Below are 22,427 nucleotides of genomic sequence, written 5' to 3'. Positions count from 1 at the left end.
AAATATTTTTCTGTTATAAAAAGAAGTGTGATCTGACTGTTTTTTCAGTGATTTCCTTTGTTTGGGAATAGAGATTGGAAGCACATACTCAGACCTGTTTTATTAACTAGAATTCTTTAAAAGCTGATGCCAAACATCTTTACAGATGAACTGTAGTTCACATCCACCTGTCTGACATTGTCCCCTAAAAACAAGTGCAGAGTGGCCGCTGCTGAATCTGTCTGTTCAGTTTGTCAAGGAAGATGGTTATACTTAGGAGAGATCTGAAAAGAAGGTGAATATTTTGCACTTTTGATACTCTTAGGAACAAATAACTTATTTGGCAAATTGTTTCTTTTTTATGTTTTGGGTGTTGTTTTTGTTTTTTGACTTTTTTTGTATTGTGAACAGGCACTGAAGCTGATGTTATTTTAAGATTACAGAATGGAAAAAGAAATAAACTATTTTAATGTGTGATAATTATGGGGTAGCCCTTGCATTGCAAGATGATGGTTTGATTATGGACACATTATCAACAGAATTGAATTTGCGTGGAACTCAACACACGCTTAAGATCACCACAGCTTAACTGCAGATTTCAGGAATTACAGTCATAGAGGGTACATCAATTTAAAGAGTAGATTGAGTCTTACAGGAAGTGAGTTACAATAAGTGACATTAAGAGCCCAGCTGCCAGCCTGGCCAACATGGTGAAACCCCGTCTCTACTAAAAATACAAAAATTAGTCGGGCGTGGTGACGCATGACTGTAATTCTAGCTACCCAGGAGGCTGAGGCAGCAGAATTGCTTGAACCCAGGAGGCGGAGATTGCAGTGAGCTAAGATCGGGCCACTGCACTCCAGCCTGGGGGACAGAGCGAGACTCCATCTCAGAAACAAGAAAAAAAAAAAAAAAGCCCAGCTGATGTTTTCCAGTTTTGTTTTGTTTTCTGGGTTTTTTTTTTTTTAGTAGAGACGGGGTTTCACCATGTTGGCCAGGCTGGTCTTGAACTCCTGACCTCAGATGATCCTCCCGCCTAGGCCTGGGATTACAGGCGTGAACCACCGGGTCCGGCCTGGTTTTTTTTTGTTGTTTTTTTTTTTTTTTTTAAGAAATGGAGTCCCACTCTGTCACCCAGGCTGGAGTGTAGTGGCATGACCTCAGCTCACTGCAACCTCCACCTCCCAGGTTCAAGCAATGCCCCTGCCTCAGCTTCCTGAGTAGCTGGGACTATAGGCACGCACCACCACGCCCAGCTAATTTCTGTATTTTCAGTAGAGATGGGTTTTCACCATGTTGGCCAGGCTGGTCTCAAACTCCTGACCTCAAGTGATCTGCCCGCCTCGGCCCCGCGAAGTGCTGGGATTACAGGCGTGAGCCACCGTGTCTGGCCTTAGGTTTTCTAGTTTAGAAGACATTTTGTGTACCCTTCTAGGCCTCTGAGCAAGAAGTTTCTTCATTAGGCTCTCCGTGTTATTTTATACTTTTTACTCACGTTCACAGTGGTCCTAAAACCAAGATGCAGCCCTAAGCACCTCATAGGAAGAGCTGTATTTTTTTTTTTTTTTTTTGAGATGGAGTGTTGCTCTGGCACCCAGGCTGGAGTGCAGTGGTGTGATCTCAGCTCACTGCAGCGTCCAAGGAGGAGCTGTATTTTAAAGGAAGATACTCAATACTCCAGGAAGCAGATCATCAAAATTTTAAAAAGCGGCTGGGCGCAGTGGCTCATGCCTGTAATCCCAGCACTTTAAGGAGGCTGAGGTGGGCGGATCACCTTAGGTCAGGAGTTCAAGACCAGCCTGGCCAATGTGGTGAAACCCTGTCTCTACTAAAAATACAAAAATTAGCCAGGCGTGGTGGCAGGCACCTGTAATCCGAGCTACTCAGGAGGCTGAGGCAGGAGAATCGCTTGAACTCGGGAGGCGGAGGTTGCAATGAACCGAGATCATGCCATTGCACTCCAGCCTGGGTGACAAGAGCAAAACTCTATCTCAAAAAAAAAAAACGTTTAAAAGGAAGATATAGAAATATGGAATGCTTATACAGTATTATTTTAAATGTCATGTTTCTAATGTTTAGATAATCTTGAAAGAAATTCTCCTCACTTCCCCTTTATCCTCCATCTTTCATCAAAGGAAAAAAAATCAAAGCAGTACAAGTACTCCTTTTTTTTCTCCCCCCAATTAATCCAAGTTCCTTAGAAATGTTGCTGTTTGGGTGAGAATTCTACTGACTATCCCGACTTCACAGCCAGCAATGACACTTGCAGCAGAAAGTTTTCTTGGCATAAACTCTTTAGTTCTCAGACTGCTTACTCATAAGTTCTTGAGAACTTGTCAGCGACGCAATCTGTTTTGTCTTGAAGAGCACAAGACTCAGACGGTTGTCACTTTGGGGAGAGCACACAGCATCTCAAACAGCAGGTTAGCCGCCAGCAGGGCTGTGTTCCCTACGAAAAAGTAAAACCTGACATGAATACCCTGCAGACCACCCCCTGAGCCAAGCCTTGGGACTCCTCAGCATTCTTCCCCTTGTGCCTCCTTTTCCAGAGCCCTGTCTTGTGCACCCCTCTAGGGTGCCCGCCAGCTGTGAACACGCTTGCTCAGGCTCTCTGCCTCCATCAAGCATCATTTGGGAATCATATTTTAAAATTCAGAAAGTTCTTTGTTTACTCTGAGAACAGATTTTTCCCAAAGGAGAACCTATAATAATGATATGTACTGTATTTGTTATCTACCCTCTGAGGTCGATAGGCCTAATTCCATAAGCTTGTCTACATTAAAATTATTGGGATGGCATCTGCTTTGAAGATCTTAACCAGCTAAGTTCTTATTTGATAAATATTAACATATTTATGCTTTAGAATTCACTTTGCAATGAAACATCCAAGGAGACGGGGATTGGACCACCCTGTCACTAGACTGCAGGCTGGTTTCTTTCTCTTCTGCTGATTGGTGGGCAAGCTAATGACACTTAACTACCTCCTAGGGGTTTTCTTAGGGTTAATGAGCTCATGTTTGTAAGGTGTGCAGTAATAGGTGTGTTTTCTTCACCACTGGACATGTTCAGCTGCTTCCCCAAGTCATATAAGGGACTCATCCTTTTTTTTTTTTTTTTTTGAGATGGAGTCTCGCTCTGTCACCCAGGCTGGAGTGCAGTGGCGCAATCTCAGCTCACTGCAACCTCTGCCTCCTAGGTTCTAAGCAATTCTCCTGCCTTAGCCTCCTGAGTACCTGGGATTACAGGTGTGTGCCACCATACCTGGCTAATTTTTGTATCTTCAGAGAGACGGGGTTTCGCCATGTTGGCCAGATTGGTCTTGAACTCCTGACCTCAGGTGATCTGCCCACCTTGGCCTCCTAAAGTGCTGGGATTACAGGCTTGAGCCACCACACCCGGCCTCACTTTCTACTTATTAACTAGCTTCATGTAATTTAAGCTACCAGCTGCCCATGGATCACAGTCTCCTCGCTTACTCACCAGAAAGATCATATGGTGGTGAAACTTCGACAAGATCACAGCCCACCACGTTCAGGCCTTGACAACCCCTGATGATCTCCAGAGCCTATTCAAGATCAAGACTGAGTTGTCCACAGTGGTAATCATTTACAATGAAAAGCACCCAGTAGAGCTTTTCCCAGCACACACCACCCTTTGACTTGGAATTGGCTTTCCCTCCATAAACATTTGTTGACTGCCAGGCACACTGGCAGGCCTCCCAGAGACACAGATAATGCGTACACAGTCCCTGCTCCTCAGGGCTGCATGGTGTGGTGATGGAGACAAGGAAACCAATCATTTCAATGTCATGCACCAAGGGCTTCAAGAAAAGCAAGCCCAGAATGGTATCAGCACAGGTAACAGACTGGAGAGGTGGGTAAGTCTTCCCCAAGGTGGAAATACCCAGTTCAAGGGATAGGCCAGGCAGCGGGAGAAACACAGGCAAAGGCACCAAGATGGGAAAAGTTCAGGTACTGAGATGTGGCCAGAAGACAGAATAAGTGAGGGAGACTGATGGGAAGAGAGTGACCTTGTCTGAAAGGGTTCCCATGCTGCAGATGAAAAGCCCAGAAGATTGCTAAGCAGAGGGATGAGGAATGTGTTTCAGAAATCCCTCATGAGAAGAGAGGATGGTTACGGCCATGTCAAGAGAGAGAGTTATGGCCACCCTCCTTTAAGATCTTAGAGGATGTAAGGTACTTGATTAGGTTTAAGCAGTCTTCATTCATTTACTCTCAAATGTCTTTGAGTGCCCACTATTTGTATCAGGCACTGTCCTAGGCTCCAAGGACAAGGTAGGGAACAATACATAGGTCCTGCCCTCAGGGAGCTTCTAGTCATAACCATTCTGCCCCCGTGCATTTACTCCCAGCACACATTATTGGAGCTTTATTTAGGTGTTTCTAAAACTCTTGAGCTTACCTTGGCAGGTAATTGTGCCATTGTATGCACTTTATTTATTTATTTATTTATTTATTTATTTATTTTTGAGACAGGGTCTCTGTCACCCGGGCTGTAGTGCAGTGGTATGATCACAGCTCACTGAAGGCTTGACCTGCCAGGCTCAGTTGATCCTCCTGCCCCAGCCTCCCTAATAGCTGGGACTACAGGTGCACACTAGCACACCAGACTAATTTTTATTTTTATTTTTAGTAAAGACGGGATCTCACTATGTTGTCCAGGCTAGGCTCAAACGATCCATCCACCCTGGCCTCCCAAAGTGCTGAGGTTACTGCCTGAGCCACTGCGCCTGGCCCATTGTATGCACTTTTATTTAAATTTAACCCTAAAAAGATAAGTTTAGTGTTTTTGTTTATTTTGAGATGGAGTTTCGCTCTTGTTGCCCAGACTGGAGTGCAATGTCACGATCTCGGCTCACCGCAACCTCAGCCTCCCAGGTTCAAGTGATTCCCCTGCCTCAGCCTCCCGAGTAGCTGGGATTACAGGCATGCACCACCATGCCCGGCTAATTTCGTATTTTTAGTAGAGATGGGGTTTCTCCATGTTAGGCTGGTCTCAAACTCCCAACTTCAGGCGAACCACCCGCCTGGTGCCTTGGCCTCCCAAAGTGCTGGGATTACAGGTGTAAGCCACCGCACCCGGCCAAGTTTAGTGTTTTTGTTTGGTTGGTTGGTTTTTTTTTTTGAAGTGGAGTCTTGCTCTGTTGCCCAGGCTGGAGTACCGTGGCACGATCTCGGCTCACTGCAACCTCTGCTTCCAGGGTTCAAGCAATTCTCCTGCCTCAGCCTCCCAAGTAGCTGGGATTACAGACGCCTGCCACCGTGCCCGGCTAATTTTTGTACTTTTAGTAGAGACAGGGTTTCACCATCTTGGCCAGGCTGGTCTCGAACTCCTGACCTTGTGATCCACCCGCCTCGGCCTCCCAAAGTGCTGGGATTCCAGGCGTGAGCCACGACACCTGGCCAAGTTTAGTGTTCTTTTTTTTTTTTTTTTTTTTTTTTTTTTGAGACGGAGTCTCACTCTTTCGTCCAGGCCGGACTGCAGTGGCTCTATCTCGGCTCACTGCAAGCTCTGCCTCCCGGGTTCATGCCATTCTCCTGCCTCAGCCTCCTGAGTAGCTGGGATTACAAGCACCCGCCACCGCGCCCAGCTAATTTTTTTGTATTTTTAGTAGAGACGGGGTTTCACCGTGTTAGCCAAGATGGTCTCAATCTCCTGACCTCATAATCCACCTGCCTCGGCCTCCCAAAGTGCTGGGATTATAGGCGTGAGCCACCGTGCCCGGCCAAGTTTAGTGTTCTTAAGAGAGGATACTATAATGTTGTTCCCATGAACTGTTGTTTTCATGACAGATGAACTGAAGGCAGGAAAAGCAAATAAAGGACAAAATAAGGGACTATTATATCCCAGATAGGAAATGAAGGCCCTTGCCAAAATCAATCACCCTTCAGTAAGAGGGTATTCAAACTTATCCTCAGCCCAGAGAACAGAAGAGGCCTAGGTGCTCTGCTCTTATAATCCTACCTTGGCAGCCAGGCGCGGTGGCTGACACCTGTAATCCCAGCACTTTGGGAGGCCGAGGTGAGTGGATCACTAGGTCAGGAGTTTGAGACCAGCCTGACCAACATGGTGAAACCCCATCTCTACTAAAAATACAAAAATTAGCCGGGCGCAGTGGCGTGTGCCTGTAATCTAAGCTACTCAGGAGGCTGAGGCACGAGAATCGCTTGAACCTGGGAGGCGGAGGTTGCAGTGAGCCGAGATCGCACCACTGCACTCCAGCCTGGGCGACAGAGTGAGACTCCATCTCAAACAAACATACAAAAATCCTATCCTGATTCCTAAAGATTCACTTCAAGTCCCAGGAAAATGGGTGTTAAGTGTCTCCACCCCCACGATCTTCACTGGTGGAATCTCCTTACCTGACTAGGAGTGAGACCAGCAATTTCAGGTGTTCCTGTCCCTGGCGCATAGGCAGGATCCAGAGCGTCAATATCAAAGCTGATATAAATGGGTTTGCCTCCCATCTGCTGCCTGACTTCCCCCATCAGAGGAACCAGCGACTTCATCCAGCAGTCTTCAGCCAGGACTACCCGGAAGCCCTGTGGAGACAGGGACTGAGGTTTCTGCCTGGCAGCATTTACAGGGCATTTCCTGTTTGCCAGCCCCATGCTCAGCTCTGTGTGCACTGACACTTGACCCTCCATCTCCATGAAGAGGGAACTATCCTATTTTACAGGTGAGGAAGGGAGGGACAATGAGTGGTAAGGAAGCAGGGTCAAAGCTGACTGATGGAGTTGGAATCAGAGAGAAGCTTTGCTAAAGCAAGAGTGGGAAACAGCAGCTCACGCTAGCACCTTTTGAAATGCTCTGTCCAGAAGACTGGCCTTGGCACACTCTAAAAGCAAGGGATTTGGGTCTTTCCCATTGGGGTCTTGTCATACATGTCTATCTGAGAACCATTCTGCCTAGAGGGTATGAGGACCAGAACTAAGAAGGTGGCAACTCATCTTGGGTCCGGACCTCCTCCCCCTTTTTTTTTTTTTTTTTTTTTTTTGAGATGGAGTCTCACTTTGTCACCCAGGCTAGAGTGCAGTGGCGCGATCTCAGCTCACTGCAACCTCCACCTCCCACATTCAAGCAATTCTCCTGCCTCAGTCTCTCGAGTAGCTGGGATTACAGGTGCACACCACCACACCCGGCTAATTTTTGTATTTTTAGTAGAGACGGGGTTTCATCATGTTGGCCAGGCTGGTGTCGAACTCCTGACCTCAGGTGATCCGCCCATCTTAGCCTCCCAAAGTGCTGGGATTACAGGTGTGAGTCACTGCGCCCAGCCTCCTCCCCTCTTCTAAGCCAGCACCGTCCGAGGAGTTGGTCGATTTCTGCTTGTCTCCCCACCCCAGCAATAGACTTCCCATGGCCCATAAACCAACCTCCTCACTCCTGTGCTCCATATGCCCCTGATGATGCAAACTCAGCCTTTTATCCCTGCTTTCAGACTTGATTAGTAAAGCCCCTGCTGAATCCCTGGTTGCCACTGGTGAGGCAACGGAGAGGAAGGCATTTTGAGGGGCAAGGGTGGGGGGCATTCGGTCTGTCACCTGGCTCCGGTTGTATCTGTAGGGATCCAAGGTCGTGGAAGAGCCCCGGATGCCAATCTGCACCACACGCTTACAGTCCAGGAGACCCTCATCCACACACCGGCGGAAGGGCGCCCCGTGGTAGAGCTTCTCTCCTAGGGCCTTGTCGATCGTGTCCGTGTGCGCATCCACATGCAGCAGCCCCACTGGGCCATGCCTGATGACAACAGGGCAGCTCAGAGGCCAACCCTCCCTGTGGGGCCCTAGCACAGCCACCCTTCAGGCCACCAAAACTTGGTGACAATTCACAGCCACAAAGGGGAGACCTGGCATCCGTTTTCTGCCTTGCAACTGGTTCCTGTCTTCTTGAGATCACTTAGCATCTCAGAGGAACAATAAACTCACAGAAGTCAGGCAGGAAATAGACATGTTTTGGCTGCCACCCACACCTATCACCCAGAATTTGCTTCATTTAGAGACAGGATGAGAATCAAGGGTGGTGCACACCTATCACCCAGAATTTGCTTCATTTAGAGACAGGATGAGAATCAAGGGTGGTGGCACAGGCGAGCTTGGCTGAAGGCTTAACCAAGACACACCCTTTCTCCAACCGAGGAAGAGGAAGCTTCAATCCAGCTCTCTCCATAACCTCCATCAACCCCTGCCAGCCACCCAAAATAAACATCTGATCCAAATCCGTGAGGAATAAATGCAGCTTTGAGCAAAGACCTGCACCCTCCCACCTCCAACCAGAATGCCACCTACATGTGCTTCCATAGACACATTCTGGAGCTGCCACCCTCCACCCTGGTCCTTCTGTCTCTTTCTCAAACTAAATTAGCCAAAGTCGGCCAATCCCGGGTAGACTTCCACTACTGGCAAATCAGTCTTTTGATTGGGAAAGGTGCCCTTTCAGGAGGAAACAAGGGCCCCTCAGCAAGCTCCACCATTGTGCCTGTCAGTGTTTGTTTTTGGCCACTGAAGCAAAACAGAAACTGAAGTTAACTGAGGTTGTGTATTTCACTAGAGGCTCATCTTCCAAAAACAGAAGCGAGTTGAAAATGCTGAGCACACATACCAGGACAGATCTAGGGCAAGGGAGGGTGGCCAGAAGTGTTAATAATAAATTGTCTTGGCTTCTAGCTGGTGACTGACAGAGACACCTGGAGCTCAACCTTAATTTTGATCCCCAGAAGCAGCTCATAACCTGAGCCAGCAGCAGTCACCTAATGCCACCAAACAGCAAATAACTCATTCCCTAGCTTCTGGCTTTTGAAACCTTGCTGGGCCCAAGCCATTTGAGACTTACTTTTTTGCCATTGCTTGCAATATGGGATATGTGATTGTGTGATCTCCACCTGCAAAGAGGAAGAAGAAAACATCTGGAAAGTGAATTGGAGGATTACATAGAATAATCTCTCTCTCTCTTTTTTTTTTTTTGAGATGTAATTTTGCTCTGTTGCCCAGGCTGGAGTTCAATGGCACAATCTCGGCTCACTGCAACTTCTGCCTCCCAGGTTCAAGCGATTCTCCTGCCTCAGCCTCCGGAGTAGCTGGGATTACAGGTGTGCACCACCATACCTGGCTGATTTTGTATTTTTAGTAGAGACGGAGTTTCACCATGTTGGTCAGGCTGGTCTCAAACTCCTGACCTCAAGTGATCCACTTGCCTTGGCCTCCCAAAGTGCTGGGATTACAGGCGTGAGCCACCGTGCCCAGCTGAATAATCTTAACCCAATTTTCACCCGTTCAGACTGGGGAGCTATAACCGCAGCTACAGTAAGATCTTATCAAATGGGCAGGATGCTTAATGAGCCTGGGAAGTCAAGGCTGCAGTAAGCTGTGATCGTGCCACTGCACTCCAGCCTGGGCGACGAGTAAGACACTATCTCAAAAAAATGAATAGCTTGCCGGGCACGGTGGCTCATGCCTGTAATCCCAGCACTTTGGGAGGCCGAGGCGGGCAGGTCACCTGATGTTGGGAGTTCAAGACCAGCCTGACCAACATGGAAAAACCCCGTCTCTACTGAAAATACAAAATTAGCCGGGCATGGTAGCACATGCCTGTAATCCAGGCTACTCTGGAGGCTGAGGCAGGAGAATCACTTGAACCCAGGAGGCGGAGGTTGCGGTGAGCCGAGATCACGCCACTGCACTCCAGCCTAGGCAACAAGGGTGAAACTCCGTCTCAAAAAATAAAATAAAATAAAATAAATAAATAAATAGCTTGAGCCTAGAAGTTTGAGACCAGCCTGGGCAACATAGCAAGACTGTGTCTCTAAAAAATAAAAATAAAAATAGACCAGGCGCAGTGGCTCTCACCTTGGGAGGCCAAGACAAGCAGATCGCCTGAGCCCAGGAATTCAAGGTCCACCTGGGCAATACATTAAGACCCCATCTTTGCAAAAAATACAAAAATTAGCTGGGCATGGTGGCAAACGCCTGTAGACCCAGCTACTCAGGACACTGGAGTGGAAAGATCACCTGAGCCCAGGGAGGGCAAGGTTTCAGCGAGCCATGACGGCACCACTGCACTCCAGCCTGGGTGACAGAGTGAGACCGTGTCTCAAAAATAAATAAATAAAAGAGGAAATTAGACAAGTTAAGAGCTACTCTAGGAATTGCCTTTTCAGAGTATTCTAGGAAAATGCCTAGAATAGCTCTGTTCAATAGAACCTTCTATGATGATGAGAATATTCTATCTGCACTGGCCCATATGGTAGCCACTATCCACATGTGACATGCATGTGACATACATGTAGCTAATATGATGAAGAAACTGAATATTTTATTTTAATTAATTTGATTTAGGCCGGGCGTGGTGGTTCACGCCTGTAATCCCAGCATTTTGGGAAGCTGAGGCAGCGGATCACCTGAGGTCAGGAGTTCGAGACCAGCCTTGCCAACATGTTGAAACCCTATTTCTACTAAAAATACAACAAATTAGCTGGGCGTGGTGGCAAGCGCCTGTAATCCCAGCTATTCAGGAGGCTGAGGCAGGAGAATCGCTTGAACCCAGGAGGCGGAGGTTGCCGTGAGCCAAGCTGGGCAACAAGAGCAAAACTCTGTCTCAAAAAAAAAAGAATTTAAGTAGCCACATGTGGCTAGTGGCTACCCTGCTGGACAGCACAGACTGAGGAAAGTTTTCTTTCTGATAATAATAATAGCTAACATTTATTGAAGCTTAAGATATGCCATGCATAGGTCGGGCACGATGGCTCACGCCTGTAATCCCAACACTTTGGAAGGCCGAGGCGGGCAGATCACCTGAGGTCAGGAGTTCGAGACCAGCCTGACCAATATGATGAAACCCCGTCTCTACTAAAAATACAAAAATTAGCAGGGCATGATGGCGGGCGCCTATAATCCCAGCTATTCAGGAGGCTGAGACAGGAGAATTGCTTGAACCTGGGAGGCGGAGATTGCAGTGAGCCGAGATCATGCCATTGCTCCAGCCTGGGCAACAAGAGTGAAATTCCGTCTCAAAAAAAAAAGATATGCCATATTTGATGCTGGGCATTTCATGTGCACTTTCATTATATGCCCCGCACAACATGCAGTGAAGTAGGTGTTATTGTGATCATTCCCATCTTACAGGTGAAGGTGTGAAGCATCAAGCACGGTATACAGCAACATTGCTAGGGAGAAGTGCAGCTGAGACTTCAAACCATCCATCCGGAAACCACACTCCTCCCACTATGCCACGCAGGCTAGGCTCTCTAATTTGGCAAAAATGAATTTGGATATTTAGGAAAAGATCCCTGTCATTTTAAGTATTTGTGAACAAGAGAAAAAGTGAGAGTGGGTCAGGGGTGAGGATAAGAGGAAAGCTGCCCTATAGGTTGATGTAGAACCTAAGCAGGACAAAAACACCCTCTTTGCAGTTCTCCTCGCAAATAAAGTCATTAGAAACATCATCTTGGCCGGGCGCAGTGGCTCACGCCTGTAACCCCAGCACTTTGGGAGGCCAAGGTGGGCGGATCACTTGAGGTCAGGAGTTCAAGACTGGCCTGGCCAACATGGCAAAACCCCGACTCTACCAAAAATACAAAAATTAGCCAGGCATGGTAGTGGGCGCCTGTAATCCCAGTTACTTGGGAGGCTGAGGTAGGAGAATCGCTTGAACCCAGGAAGTGGAGGTTGCAATATGCTGAGATTGCACCACTGCACTCCAGTCTGGGTAACAGAGTGAGACTGACACACACACACACACACACACACACACACACACACACACACACACGTGAAATATTCTCTCCCCAGGGATTAAAATCAATGAATTACAATGCTCTCTTTCCTACTGTCTGCACATTTGCAGTGACTTGCACGGGAGAAGTAGCTGTACTCAAGCCCCTGATAAATAAACCCTGAGTGCAGGGAACTACTCTGGCTCTTGCAGACTGACATTACCCAAGGTCAGAGGAATACAGCCAGCTGCTACAATTTTCTCATAGGCCTCTTGAATTCGCTGGCAGCTGTCCTGAAGGTTGTAAAGATTGACATTCACATCGCCTAGGTCTGCAACCATGAGGGACTGGAAGGGGAGGGCCCCCGTGCTAGGATTGACTGTCCGAAGCATCACTGATTCTTCCCGGATGCGGCGAGGTCCGAATCTGCGGAAGGAAGAATCGTCCTGTCAGCCATCTGCAGAGATTTCAGGCTTTGCTTAGACCAGGGCTTCTCAGCCTCAGCAATTTGGGACCAGATGATTCCATGTTGCGGTGTTGCATAATGGAATGTTTAGCAGCATCCCTGGCCTGTACTCACTAGGTGCCAGTAGCATCCTTCCTCCAAGGTGTAACAACCAAAAATGCCTGCAGATATTGCCAAAATGTCCCCTGAGTGCAAAACCGCCCCACTTGAGAATCACTGATCTAGGCTATATATCGAAGAGACTAAATAAGTGTACTAAATGGCATTAGCCAATTTCATGATCTGCCTGAGTCTCGGTTTCCTAATTTGTAAAATATTTACCTTGCACTGTAGTAAGAATTAAATGAGGTAATCATGCAAAGCACCCTGCACTTAGAAGACATTTAGTAAGTGCTGGCTTTCATAGTTCAGATCAGTACGGTCAGATATAGTGTTGCTGAACTGAATCAGAAATTGCTGATGTTCAATAATTAGGAAAATGAATTTTGCTTCCTCCGACTTGATCCTAGGAAAATTGCCTTCATTTGAGCATTTCTTGAGTCAGATGACATCCACAGATTTGGGGAAGGGGCAGCCAGTTTCTGCTCTCAAATGCAATGTCACCTGCCACTGTAAGTTGGCGAGAGGAGAGGAGAGGAATCCACAGCAGCCATCCCAGCAAGGCCCCAGGATGGGGACACAGAGAAGGTTCAGGCTCCAGAATCCCTTCTTTTTTCTTTTTTTGAGACGGAGTCTCACTCTGTTGCCCAGGCTGGAGTGCAGTGGCCCGATCTCAGCTCACTGCAACCTCCGCCTTCCGGGTTCAAGCAATTCTCCTGCCTCAGCCTCCCGAGTAGCTGGGATTACAGGCCCTGGCCACCACTCCCGGCTAATTTTTTTTTTTTTTGTACCTTTGTAGAGACGGAGTTTCACCATGTTGGCCAGGATGGTCTCAAACTCCTCACCTCGTGATCCGCCCACCTCGGCCTCCCAAAGTGCTGGGATTACAGGCATGAGCCACCGGGCCGGCCAAAATCCCTTCTTGACCAATGATGACACTAAGATGTGGGAGGCCACGCCCATGTTGAGCCCTGGGGTTGCTTGTTGAGAGTCCAGGGAACTCAACCATCTCAAACCATAAGGGGCATTTTGGAGCCGGCCACCAGCTTCCAACTCGACCCGGGGCCAGCAGGGGTGCCTGCCCCGGTGCTTTCCATGCCCGACAGCCAGCAAGCAGTCCCTCCACGTGTACCGGGCCCCCGTCCTTCAGGCCTTACCTCGCCCCAGGCCGGTTGGAGGTCCCAGTATCCAGGGGCACCCCGATGAAGGCAGCGTCCAGCCCCTCGGGTGAGGTCTGCACCGGCAGGCGCATCATGGAGCAGACGCCCACCGGCCGGGCCACGAACTCGGGGCTGGGGGGCTGGTTCCGGGGAGCGTCGGAAGCCTGGCGGCTCTGGCGGCGCCCCGGGTGGCAGAGCCCTGCGGCAGGACGCACGCCCACGCCGGGCCCCGGGCCCCGGGCGCACCCGGACGCCAGCAGCCTCAGCATTGCCGCGCGCGGCCCCGACCTCACCGACCAGACCGCCCGCGAGGCCGCCGCGATCTGGCTGGTCCCTAACGGCGAGGCGAGTGTGCACGCGCCAGAGCCGGAACCCGAGCCGGCTCAAAGGTCAGGGACGCCCTGGAATCAAGGCGGGGGAGGGGCCCCAGGGACCTGCCGCTCTCCCCTCAACCCCTCTGGACTTCAGCCTCTGGCAAAGAATCAGGCTGGGGGTGCCCACTGGCCGGCACTGTGCCAGGGGTGTCTGCGCCCTGCTCCCCGCTGTGGCCTTCAGCAGGCTCTTCTCCCATTCAGAGTATTCTGTTTATTTTTATAGAGACGGGCTCACTGTGTTGCCCAGACTGGTCTCGAACTTCTGGACTCAAGTGATCTTCCCACCTTGGCCTCCCAAAGTGCTGGGATTACAGGTGTGAGCCACAGCAGCCACCCCAGAGTAATATTTTTAAAGCCAGAAAGATATAAAGGAAAATGATCTTTCTCTAAGCCAGAAAAATAGGAAATGCATTTTTTTAAAAAAAATAATGTATTTTTAAATGTGCAGGGATAGGAGTCTCAAGAAGCAGTAAAGTTAGTTAGCTACTTAGCTAGCTAGCTAGTTATTTTGAGACAGGGTCTTGCTCTGTTGCTCAGGCTGGAGTGCACTGGCACAATCATGGCTCACTGCAGCCTCAAACTGCTGGGCTCAAGCGATCCTCTCACCTCAGCCTCCCCAGTAGCTGGGACTACAAGCGTGAGCCATCGCGCCTGGCCAGTAAAGTCTTTTTAAATAACCTTGTTAAAAAAGGACTAGAGGCCGGGGGCGGTGGCTCACACCTGTAATCCCAGCACTTTGGGAGGCCGAGGCAGGCGGATCACGAGGTCAGGAGATCGAGACCATCCTGGCTAACACAGTGAAACCCCATCTCTACTAAAAGTACAAAAATTTAGCCGGGTGTGGTGGCAGGTGCCTGTAGTCCCAGCTACTCGGGAGGCTGATGCAGGAGAATGGCGTGAACTCGGGAGGCGGAGCTTGCAGTGAGCCGAGATCATGCCACTGCACTCCAGCCTGGGAAACAGAGCAAGACTCTGTCTCAAAATAAATAAATAAATAAATAAATAAAGGACTTAGAGGCAAGCTGTAGGGAAGGGCACAGTACCAGAGAACCTGCTACATCCTCTTTATTTCTAAGCGGAAAGAAAAACACACTGGGGAAAGAAAGAAGTGATTTGTAATGGAATTATGTGAGCCATTTAGCGGTATTATATATATTATTTTTTCTGATCTCTAAATGTTGAGATTGAATGGAAAAGGCTCCCATTTGCATTTACGTTGCAACCTCTACACAAAGGTTGCACATTAGGCCAAGCGCGGTGGCTCACACCTGTAATCCCAGCACTTTGGGAAGCCGAGGTGGGCGGATCACGAGGTCAGGAGATCGAGACCATCCTGGCTAACACGGTGAAACTCCGTCTCTACTAAAAATACAAAAAATTAGCCAGGTGTGGTGGCGGGCACCTGTAGCCCAGCTCCTCGGGAGCCTGAGGCAGGAGAATGGCGTGAACCCGGGAAGGCGGAATTTGCAGTGAGCCAAGATTGCGCCACTGCACTCCAGCCTGGGCAACAGAGCAAGACTGTCAAAAAAAAAAAAAAAAAAACCACCAAAAAAAACAAAGGTTGCACATTAAACCCCACACCACTCCAGCCTCCACTCTGGAGTGGAGCCTCCACTCTGCAAGTCGGGACAGAGTTTCCTAATGGTCAATAATCAGTGCTCAATGTTGGCGTTGGAGCAGGTCCCAGCCATTTTCTGGAACAAATGCAACAATCTCTCAGTTTTGTTTTTCTTTTTTTTCTCCCTTATGCCACTTAAAGGGTCTCAGTTATTCTCTTGACTCCCAAATTCAACTGCTATTTCTTTCATGTTGCTCGTCCTGAATGTATCATGTTCTTACTCCGGGTTTTTCTTTCATTCAGCTCACAAATATTTATTGAGTGTCTGCTATGTGCCAGGCATTCCAGTGAGGTCTCCCCATCATCCACTACTGCTGAGCACCCTCTCTCCTTGAAACGTTCCTCAGGCGGCCTCTTGCCTGGGACTCCCCTGGTCTCCTTCCATCTTGGTGACTCCTTCTTGGCTGGCAATCCCTTTTAATATGGAGGTGATGATTTTCACCCATAGGCAGGTCAACCACAAGCCCAAATCCCAACCTTGAGCTCCAGGCAACCAATTTCTAACTCCGACCTGGATGCTTGACAGCACCTGGGGTGGGCTGCAAGTTCAGCCCGCGACTTTCCACCTCCCTGTCTTTGATCCTGCTCTATGCCCCCAAATTTAAGAAGTCCTGATGGTTGCCTGCACCCAAGCCTTCTGCTCATTTCCTCTGCTGCTACTCTGGTCCAGGCCTTCCCACCCCAGCTTTCCAGCTGATCTCACTCTCGCTAGTATCACCATACATATGCCTGCCCAGTAATGCTTCCTAGAGCCAATCCTTCCTGTGTTTTCCCTTCTGCAGCTTCACGGGCTTGTTCTTCCAGCCCATGGTCAGCTGTGTCAGCCCCACTTTCTTGCCTCCTTTCCTTTGTTCATGCTTTTCTGTCTGCCTAGAGTGCTCCACCCCGGCCCTCAGCTCCACATGTCCAATGTTCAGTAGAAGCCCACCCTCAAAAGATCCTGATTTTTTTTTTTTTTAAGGGAGATAGAAGTCTCGCTCTGTGATGAAGGCTGTGGTGCAGTGATACAGTCATAGCTCACTGCAGCCTCTACTTCCTGGGCTTGAGCAATCCTTCTGCCTCAGCCTCGCAAGTAGCTAGGACTACAGGTGCACACCACCATACCCAACTAATTTTTGTATTTTTTGTAGAAATAGGGTCTCGCTGGATGCGGTGGCTCACGCCCGTAATCCTAGCACTTTGGGAGACAAAGGCAGGTAGATGGCTTGAGTCCAGGAGTTTGAGACCAGCCTGGGCAACATGGGGAAATCCTGTCTCTACAAATAATACAAAAGTTAGCCAGGAGTGGTGGTGCATGCCTGTAGTCCCAGTGTATCGAATTGGTGGGTTCTTGGTCTCACTGACTTCAAGAAATGAAGCTGCGGACCCTCACAGTGAGTGTTACAGTTCTTAAAGGTGGTGTGTCCGGAGTTTGTTCCTTCAGATGTTCAGATGTGTCCGGAGTTTCTTCCTTCTGGTAGGTTTGTGGTCTCGCTGACTTCAGGAGTGAAGCTGCAGACCTTCGCGGTATTACAGCTCTTAAAGGCGGCGCATCTAGAGTTATTCCTTCCTTCATCAGGGTGGGTTCACGGTCTCACTGGCCTCAGGAGTGAAGCTGCAGACCTTTGCGGTGAGTGTTACAGTTCATAAAGGTGACCCGTCCAGAGTTGTTCATCCCTCCCAGTGGGTTCGTGGTCTCGCTGGCTTCAGAAGATAAGCTGCAGAACTTCGCGGTGTCACAGCTCATGAAGGCGGCACACACCCAAAGAGCGAAAGAACAAGGATTAGAACCAGGTTTTCACAACATGAAGGAGTACCTCACCGAGTAAACGCTAATGGCGCTGGTGGCCTGCTTTTATTCCCTTATCTGGCCCCACCCACATTCTGCTGATTGGTCCATTTTACAGAGAGCTAATTGGTTCGTTTTACAGATTGCTGATTGGTCCATTTTGACAGAGTGCTGTTTGGTGCGTTCACAAACCTTTAGCTAGACACAGAGTGCTGTTTGGTGCATTTACAATCCTTTAGCTAGACACAAAAGTTCTCCAAGCTCCCACCCGATTAGCTAGACACAGAGTTCTGATTGGTGCGTTTACAATCCTTTAGCTAGACAGAAAAGTTCTCCAAGTCCCCACCTGACCCAGAAGCCCAGCCGGCTTCACCTCTCACCAGCTACTCAGAAGGCTGAGATGGGAGGATCACCTGAGCCCAAGGAGGTAAAGCTGCAGTGAGCTGTGATCGCACCACTTCATTCCAGCCTGGGAGACAAAGTGAGACCCTGTCTCAAAAAAACTAACCAAAAAAAGAGACGGTGAGTCTCACTACGTTTCCCAGGCTGGTCTCAAACTCCTGGATGCAAGCAATACTGCTACCTCAGCTTCTCAAAGTGTTGGGAATACAAGTATAAGCCACTGCGCCCAGCCTTTTTGTCTTTGCTGTGTGTGTGCCTGTTTTAATTTATAATCCTGTATATATCAACAGATATATCCCACATAACAAAAGCTTTCTGAGATCCTCAATAATTTTTTTTAACTTTTTTTAGAGACAGGGTCTGGCTCTGTCTCCCAGGCTGCAGTGCAGTGGTACTGTCGTGGCTCACTGCAGCCTTGAATCCTAGGACTCAACTGATCCTCCCACCTCAGCCTCCTGAGTAGCTGGGACCACAGGCTCACGTCACCTCAACTGGCTAATATTTTTTAAAATTTTTTTGTAATTATGAGGGTCTCACTATGTTGTCCAGGCTGGTCTTGAACTCCTCAAGGGATCCTCCCACGTTGGCCTCCCAAAGTGTTAGGATTACAGGTGTGAGCCACCACACCTGGCCTCAATAATTGTAATAGTGTAAAGGAGTCTTGAGATTTAAAAAAGCAAAAACATCTGAGAACTGCTAGCTTCAGTCAGTGGTTTCATAGTATTGTTTGTGAGAAACATTTACATCGATTTCCTGGAGTGTCTGTTAAAATTCAGATTCCTGGACCCCATCCCAAACTACAGAATTAGAATCTATCAAATGTTTTCAGCTGGGTGTGGTGGCTCACACCTGTAATCCCAGCACTCTGGGAGGCCGAGGGTGGCAGATCACTTGAGGTCAGGAGTTCAAGACCAGCCTGGCCAAGGTGGTAAAACCCCATCTCTACTAAAAATGCAAAAATTACCGGGGCATGGTGGCAGGCGCCTGTAGTCCTAGCTACTCAGGAGGCTGAGGCATGAGAATCACTTGAACCTGGGAGGCAGAGGTTGCAGTGAGCCAAGATAGTGCCACTGTACTCCAGCTGGGTGACAGAGAGAAACCCTGTCTCAAAAAAAGAAAAATGTGTTTAGCTGGGTGTGGTGGCTCATGCCTATAATCCTAGCACTTTGGGAGGCCAAGATGGCAGGATTGCTTGAGACCAGGAGTTTGAGACCAACCTGGGCAATATAGTGAGACCTTATCTCTACGAAAAAATCTTAAAAAAAGTTAGCTGGGCATGGTGATGCATGCCTCTTGTCCTGGCTACTCAGGAGACTGAGGTGGGAGCATTGCTTGAGCCCAGGAGGTAGAGAGATGCTGCAGTGAGCCATGATCGCACCACTGCACTCCAACCTGGGCAACAGAGTGAAACTCTGTCTCTAAATAAATAAATAAAAATCCAGACTGGGCCAGGCGTGGTGGCTCACACCTGTAATCCCAGCACTTTGGGAGGCCCAAGGCAGGCAGATCACGAGGTCAGGAGTTCGAGACCAGCCTGGCCAAGAGACTAGCCTGGCCAATATGGTGAAACCCCATCTCTAATAAAAATACAAAAATTAGCCAGGTGTGGTGGCAGGCACCTGTAATCCCAGCTACTCAGGAGGCTGAGGCAGGAGAATTGTTTGAACCCAGGAGGCAGAGGTTGCAGTGAGCCAAGATTGCGCCATTGCACTCCAGCCTGGATGACAGAGCGAGACTCCGACTCAAAAAAATAAAAATAAAAATAAAAATAAATAAATAAAAATCTGACCAGGTGCGGTGGCTCACACCTGTAATCCCAGCACTTTGGGAGGCCAAGGCGGGAGGATCACAAGGTCAGGAGTTTGAGACCAACCTTACCAACATAGTGAAATGCTGTCTCTGCTAAAAATACAAAAATTAGCTGGGCATGGGGGTACACGCCTGTAATCCCACCTACTCAGGAGGCTGAGGCAGGAGAATCACTTGAACCCAGGAGGCGGAGGTTGTAGTGAGACGAGATCGCACCACTGCACTCCAGCCTGGGTGACAGAGCCAGACTCTGTCTCAAAAAAATAAAAAATAAAAAATAAAAATCCATTCATGTTATCACAAGAAATTTCAATTGTACATTTGTTAATGAAAGAAAAGACAGTTTCAACTTTTGTAACTTTTTGAATTTAACATTTATTTTAGGATTTGTATTACCTCCTTGAGCTCAAGGCTATCAAGAATTTGAAGAGATCATTCTTTTAAAGTTCTGATTATTATTGCATGTAGCAAATATGCAAATATCAAGCATAAAACTTGATATTGGTCCAGGCATGGTGGCTCACGCCTATAATCCTAACACTTTGGGAGGCCGAGGCGGGCAGATTACCTGAGGTTAGGAGTTCAAGACCAGCCTGGCCGACATGGTGAAACCCCATCTCTACTAAAAATACAAAAAATTGGCCGGGCACGGTGGCTCATGCCTGTAATCCTAGCACTTTGGGAGGCCAAGGCGGGCAGATTACCTGAGGTTAGGAGTTCAAGACCAGTCTGACCAACATGGAGAAACCCCATCTCTACTAAAAATACAAAATTAGCTGTGCGTGGTGGCACACGCCTGTAATCCCAGCTACTAGGGAGGCTGAGGCAGGAGAATCACTTGAACCTGGGAGGCGGAGGTTGCGGTGAACTGAGATTGTGCCATTGCACTCCAGCCTGGGCAACAAGAGTAAAACTCCGTCTCAAAAAAAAAAAAAAAAAAAAAATTTAGCCAGGGGCAGTGGCACGCACCTGTAATCCCAGCTACTCGGGAGGCTGAGGCAGGAGAATCGCTTGAACTTGGGAGGCAGAAGTTGCAGTGAGCTGACATCACGCCACTGCACTGCAGCCTGGGTGACAGAGCAAGACTTTGTCTCAAAAAAACAAAACAAAACAAAACCTGATATTAAACAGCTACCTTCACAGAAAAGCTAAAACTTGGCCAGGTACAGTAACTCACGACTATAATCCCAGCACTTTGGGAGACCAAGGAGGGAGGACCTGTTTGAGCCCAGGAGTGCAAGACCAGCCTGGTCAACATAGCGAGATGGGAGACGCCATCTTTTTGTTGTTGTTGTTTGTTTGTTTGTTTGAGACAGTCTTGCTCTGTCGCCCAGGCTGGAGGTCAGTGGTGCGATCTTGGCTCACTTCTACCTCTGCCTCCCGAGTTAAAGTGATTCTCCTGCCTCAGCATCCTGAGTAGCTGGGACTATAAGCACGCGCCACCATGCCTGGCTAATTTTTGTATTTATTATTTATTTGTATTTACTTGTATTAATTTTTGTATTATATTAGCTCAATATTTAATGCTTTCCCTAATAATTTGATTTCTTTCCAAATCATAATTATACGATATGTAGAAAATATCAATTTTTTTCACCAAATCCGATAGGGATCCAAACTCCCCCCAGTTAACTTCAGTGAGAGATACAAACTGTATCATTTTCTATGTATGCCATGACAGGAAGAAGGTTGGGAAGTACCCGTCTAGTAAACTATAATTTCCAATATCTACTTCAACATTTTGGGTGTCCTCCAAGGGCAGTACCTTGTAAAACACAAGGAATAAATGTTTTGTGAGTGGCTGAATGATTGAAAAGATCTTCTAGAACTGCGAAAAGCAGCTCTGGGGTGATGACTATCTCAGTCAACAAAACTGGCAGCCTGAGTGTGGGGAAAACACCGTGTGCATTTCAGCCGTCTGCATGGATTGATTCCCTTTGGCCTGCTGAATGGTGAGGTAAGGGCTCTGCAGAAGGAGTCAACGCTGAACTTGTCTGTGCTTGTGGAAGCTCAGAAATGACCCTGCTGCAACTCTAGCCTCCCCAGGCTGCCTGGCTGGGGACTTTCTGTGACACTCATTCACCTTGCTACAACCTCAACACTCATCTTCACCTTCTTTGTCCCCTAGCCCTAAATAAAAATATATTGTTTAGCATGTTCAGAATACTTTCATCTGTTAAAGGAAAAAATTAGCTGGCCGGGCACGGTGGCTCACTCCTGTAATGCCAGCACTTTGGGAGGCCAAGGTGGGCGGATCATCTGAGGTCGGGAGTTGGAGACCAGCCTGGCCAACATGGAGAAACTCTGCCTCTACTAAAAATATAAAAATCAGCCAGGTGTGGTGGTGTGTGCCTGTAATTACTCCCAGCTACTCAGGAGGCTGAGGCAGGAGAATTGCTTGAATCCAGGAGGCGGAAGTTGCAGTGAGCTGAGATAGTGCCACTGCACTCCAGCCTGGGTGACAGGGTAAGACTCTGTCTCAAAAAAAAAAGAAAAGAAAAAAAAGAAAAAGAAAAAGAAAAAAATTAGCCTGGGCAACATAGTGAGACCCTGTCTCTAAAAAAAAAAAAATTTTTTTTTTAATTAGCTGGGTACAGTGGCACACACCTATAGTCCAGCTACTCAGGAGGCTGAGGTAGGAGGATTGCTGGATCCCGGGAGGTGGAGGCTGCAGTGAGCTGTGTTTGCACCACTGCACTGCAGCCTGAACAACAAATCGAGACCCTGACAAAAAAAAAAAAAAGATAAAAGAAAAAAGTATCTAATGATCCTTGTTAAAGCATGGTAAGGAAAACTATCCAGGACCCTTGAGGTAGGTATAGTGACCACTGCAATGAAATCTTGTAGTTGAGGAGAGCGACTGGGCTCTCAACCCAATATAGTGTGAAAGGAAAAGAAAATCCCAGGACCCCAGACTCACTATGCCAAAGGGAAAAGTTAAGCTTGGGAACTGAGTATGTAAAACATTGTACTTTTTTTCGTTCCTAAACAGGTAGCTGCAAGACAGAGGCCATATACCTC

At 48.2% G+C, this 22,427-nt stretch overlaps 1 protein-coding gene across 1 annotated transcript; it reads right to left on the bottom strand.

Moving 5' to 3' along the window:
- Positions 1-658: 658 nt before the first annotated feature.
- Positions 659-13,789, bottom strand: AGMAT (agmatinase (putative)). The gene is made up of 7 exons (XM_054437338.2): positions 13,433-13,789; positions 11,934-12,136; positions 8,833-8,881; positions 7,545-7,740; positions 6,363-6,542; positions 3,460-3,544; positions 659-2,428 (listed from the first exon to the last, which is right to left on the bottom strand). Exons 1-7 carry the CDS (start codon positions 13,702-13,704, stop codon positions 2,355-2,357), a joined length of 1,059 nt encoding a protein of 352 aa, XP_054293313.1. The 5' UTR covers positions 13,705-13,789; the 3' UTR covers positions 659-2,354.
- Between the last annotated feature and the right edge of the window lie 8,638 nt (positions 13,790-22,427).

Source organism: Pongo pygmaeus, chromosome 1 (genome assembly GCF_028885625.2).
Source record: "Pongo pygmaeus isolate AG05252 chromosome 1, NHGRI_mPonPyg2-v2.0_pri, whole genome shotgun sequence".
Lineage (NCBI taxonomy): Eukaryota > Metazoa > Chordata > Mammalia > Primates > Hominidae > Pongo > Pongo pygmaeus.
Note: the sequence above shows the minus strand (reverse complement) of the source record. Positions and strands in the feature narration are given on the sequence as shown.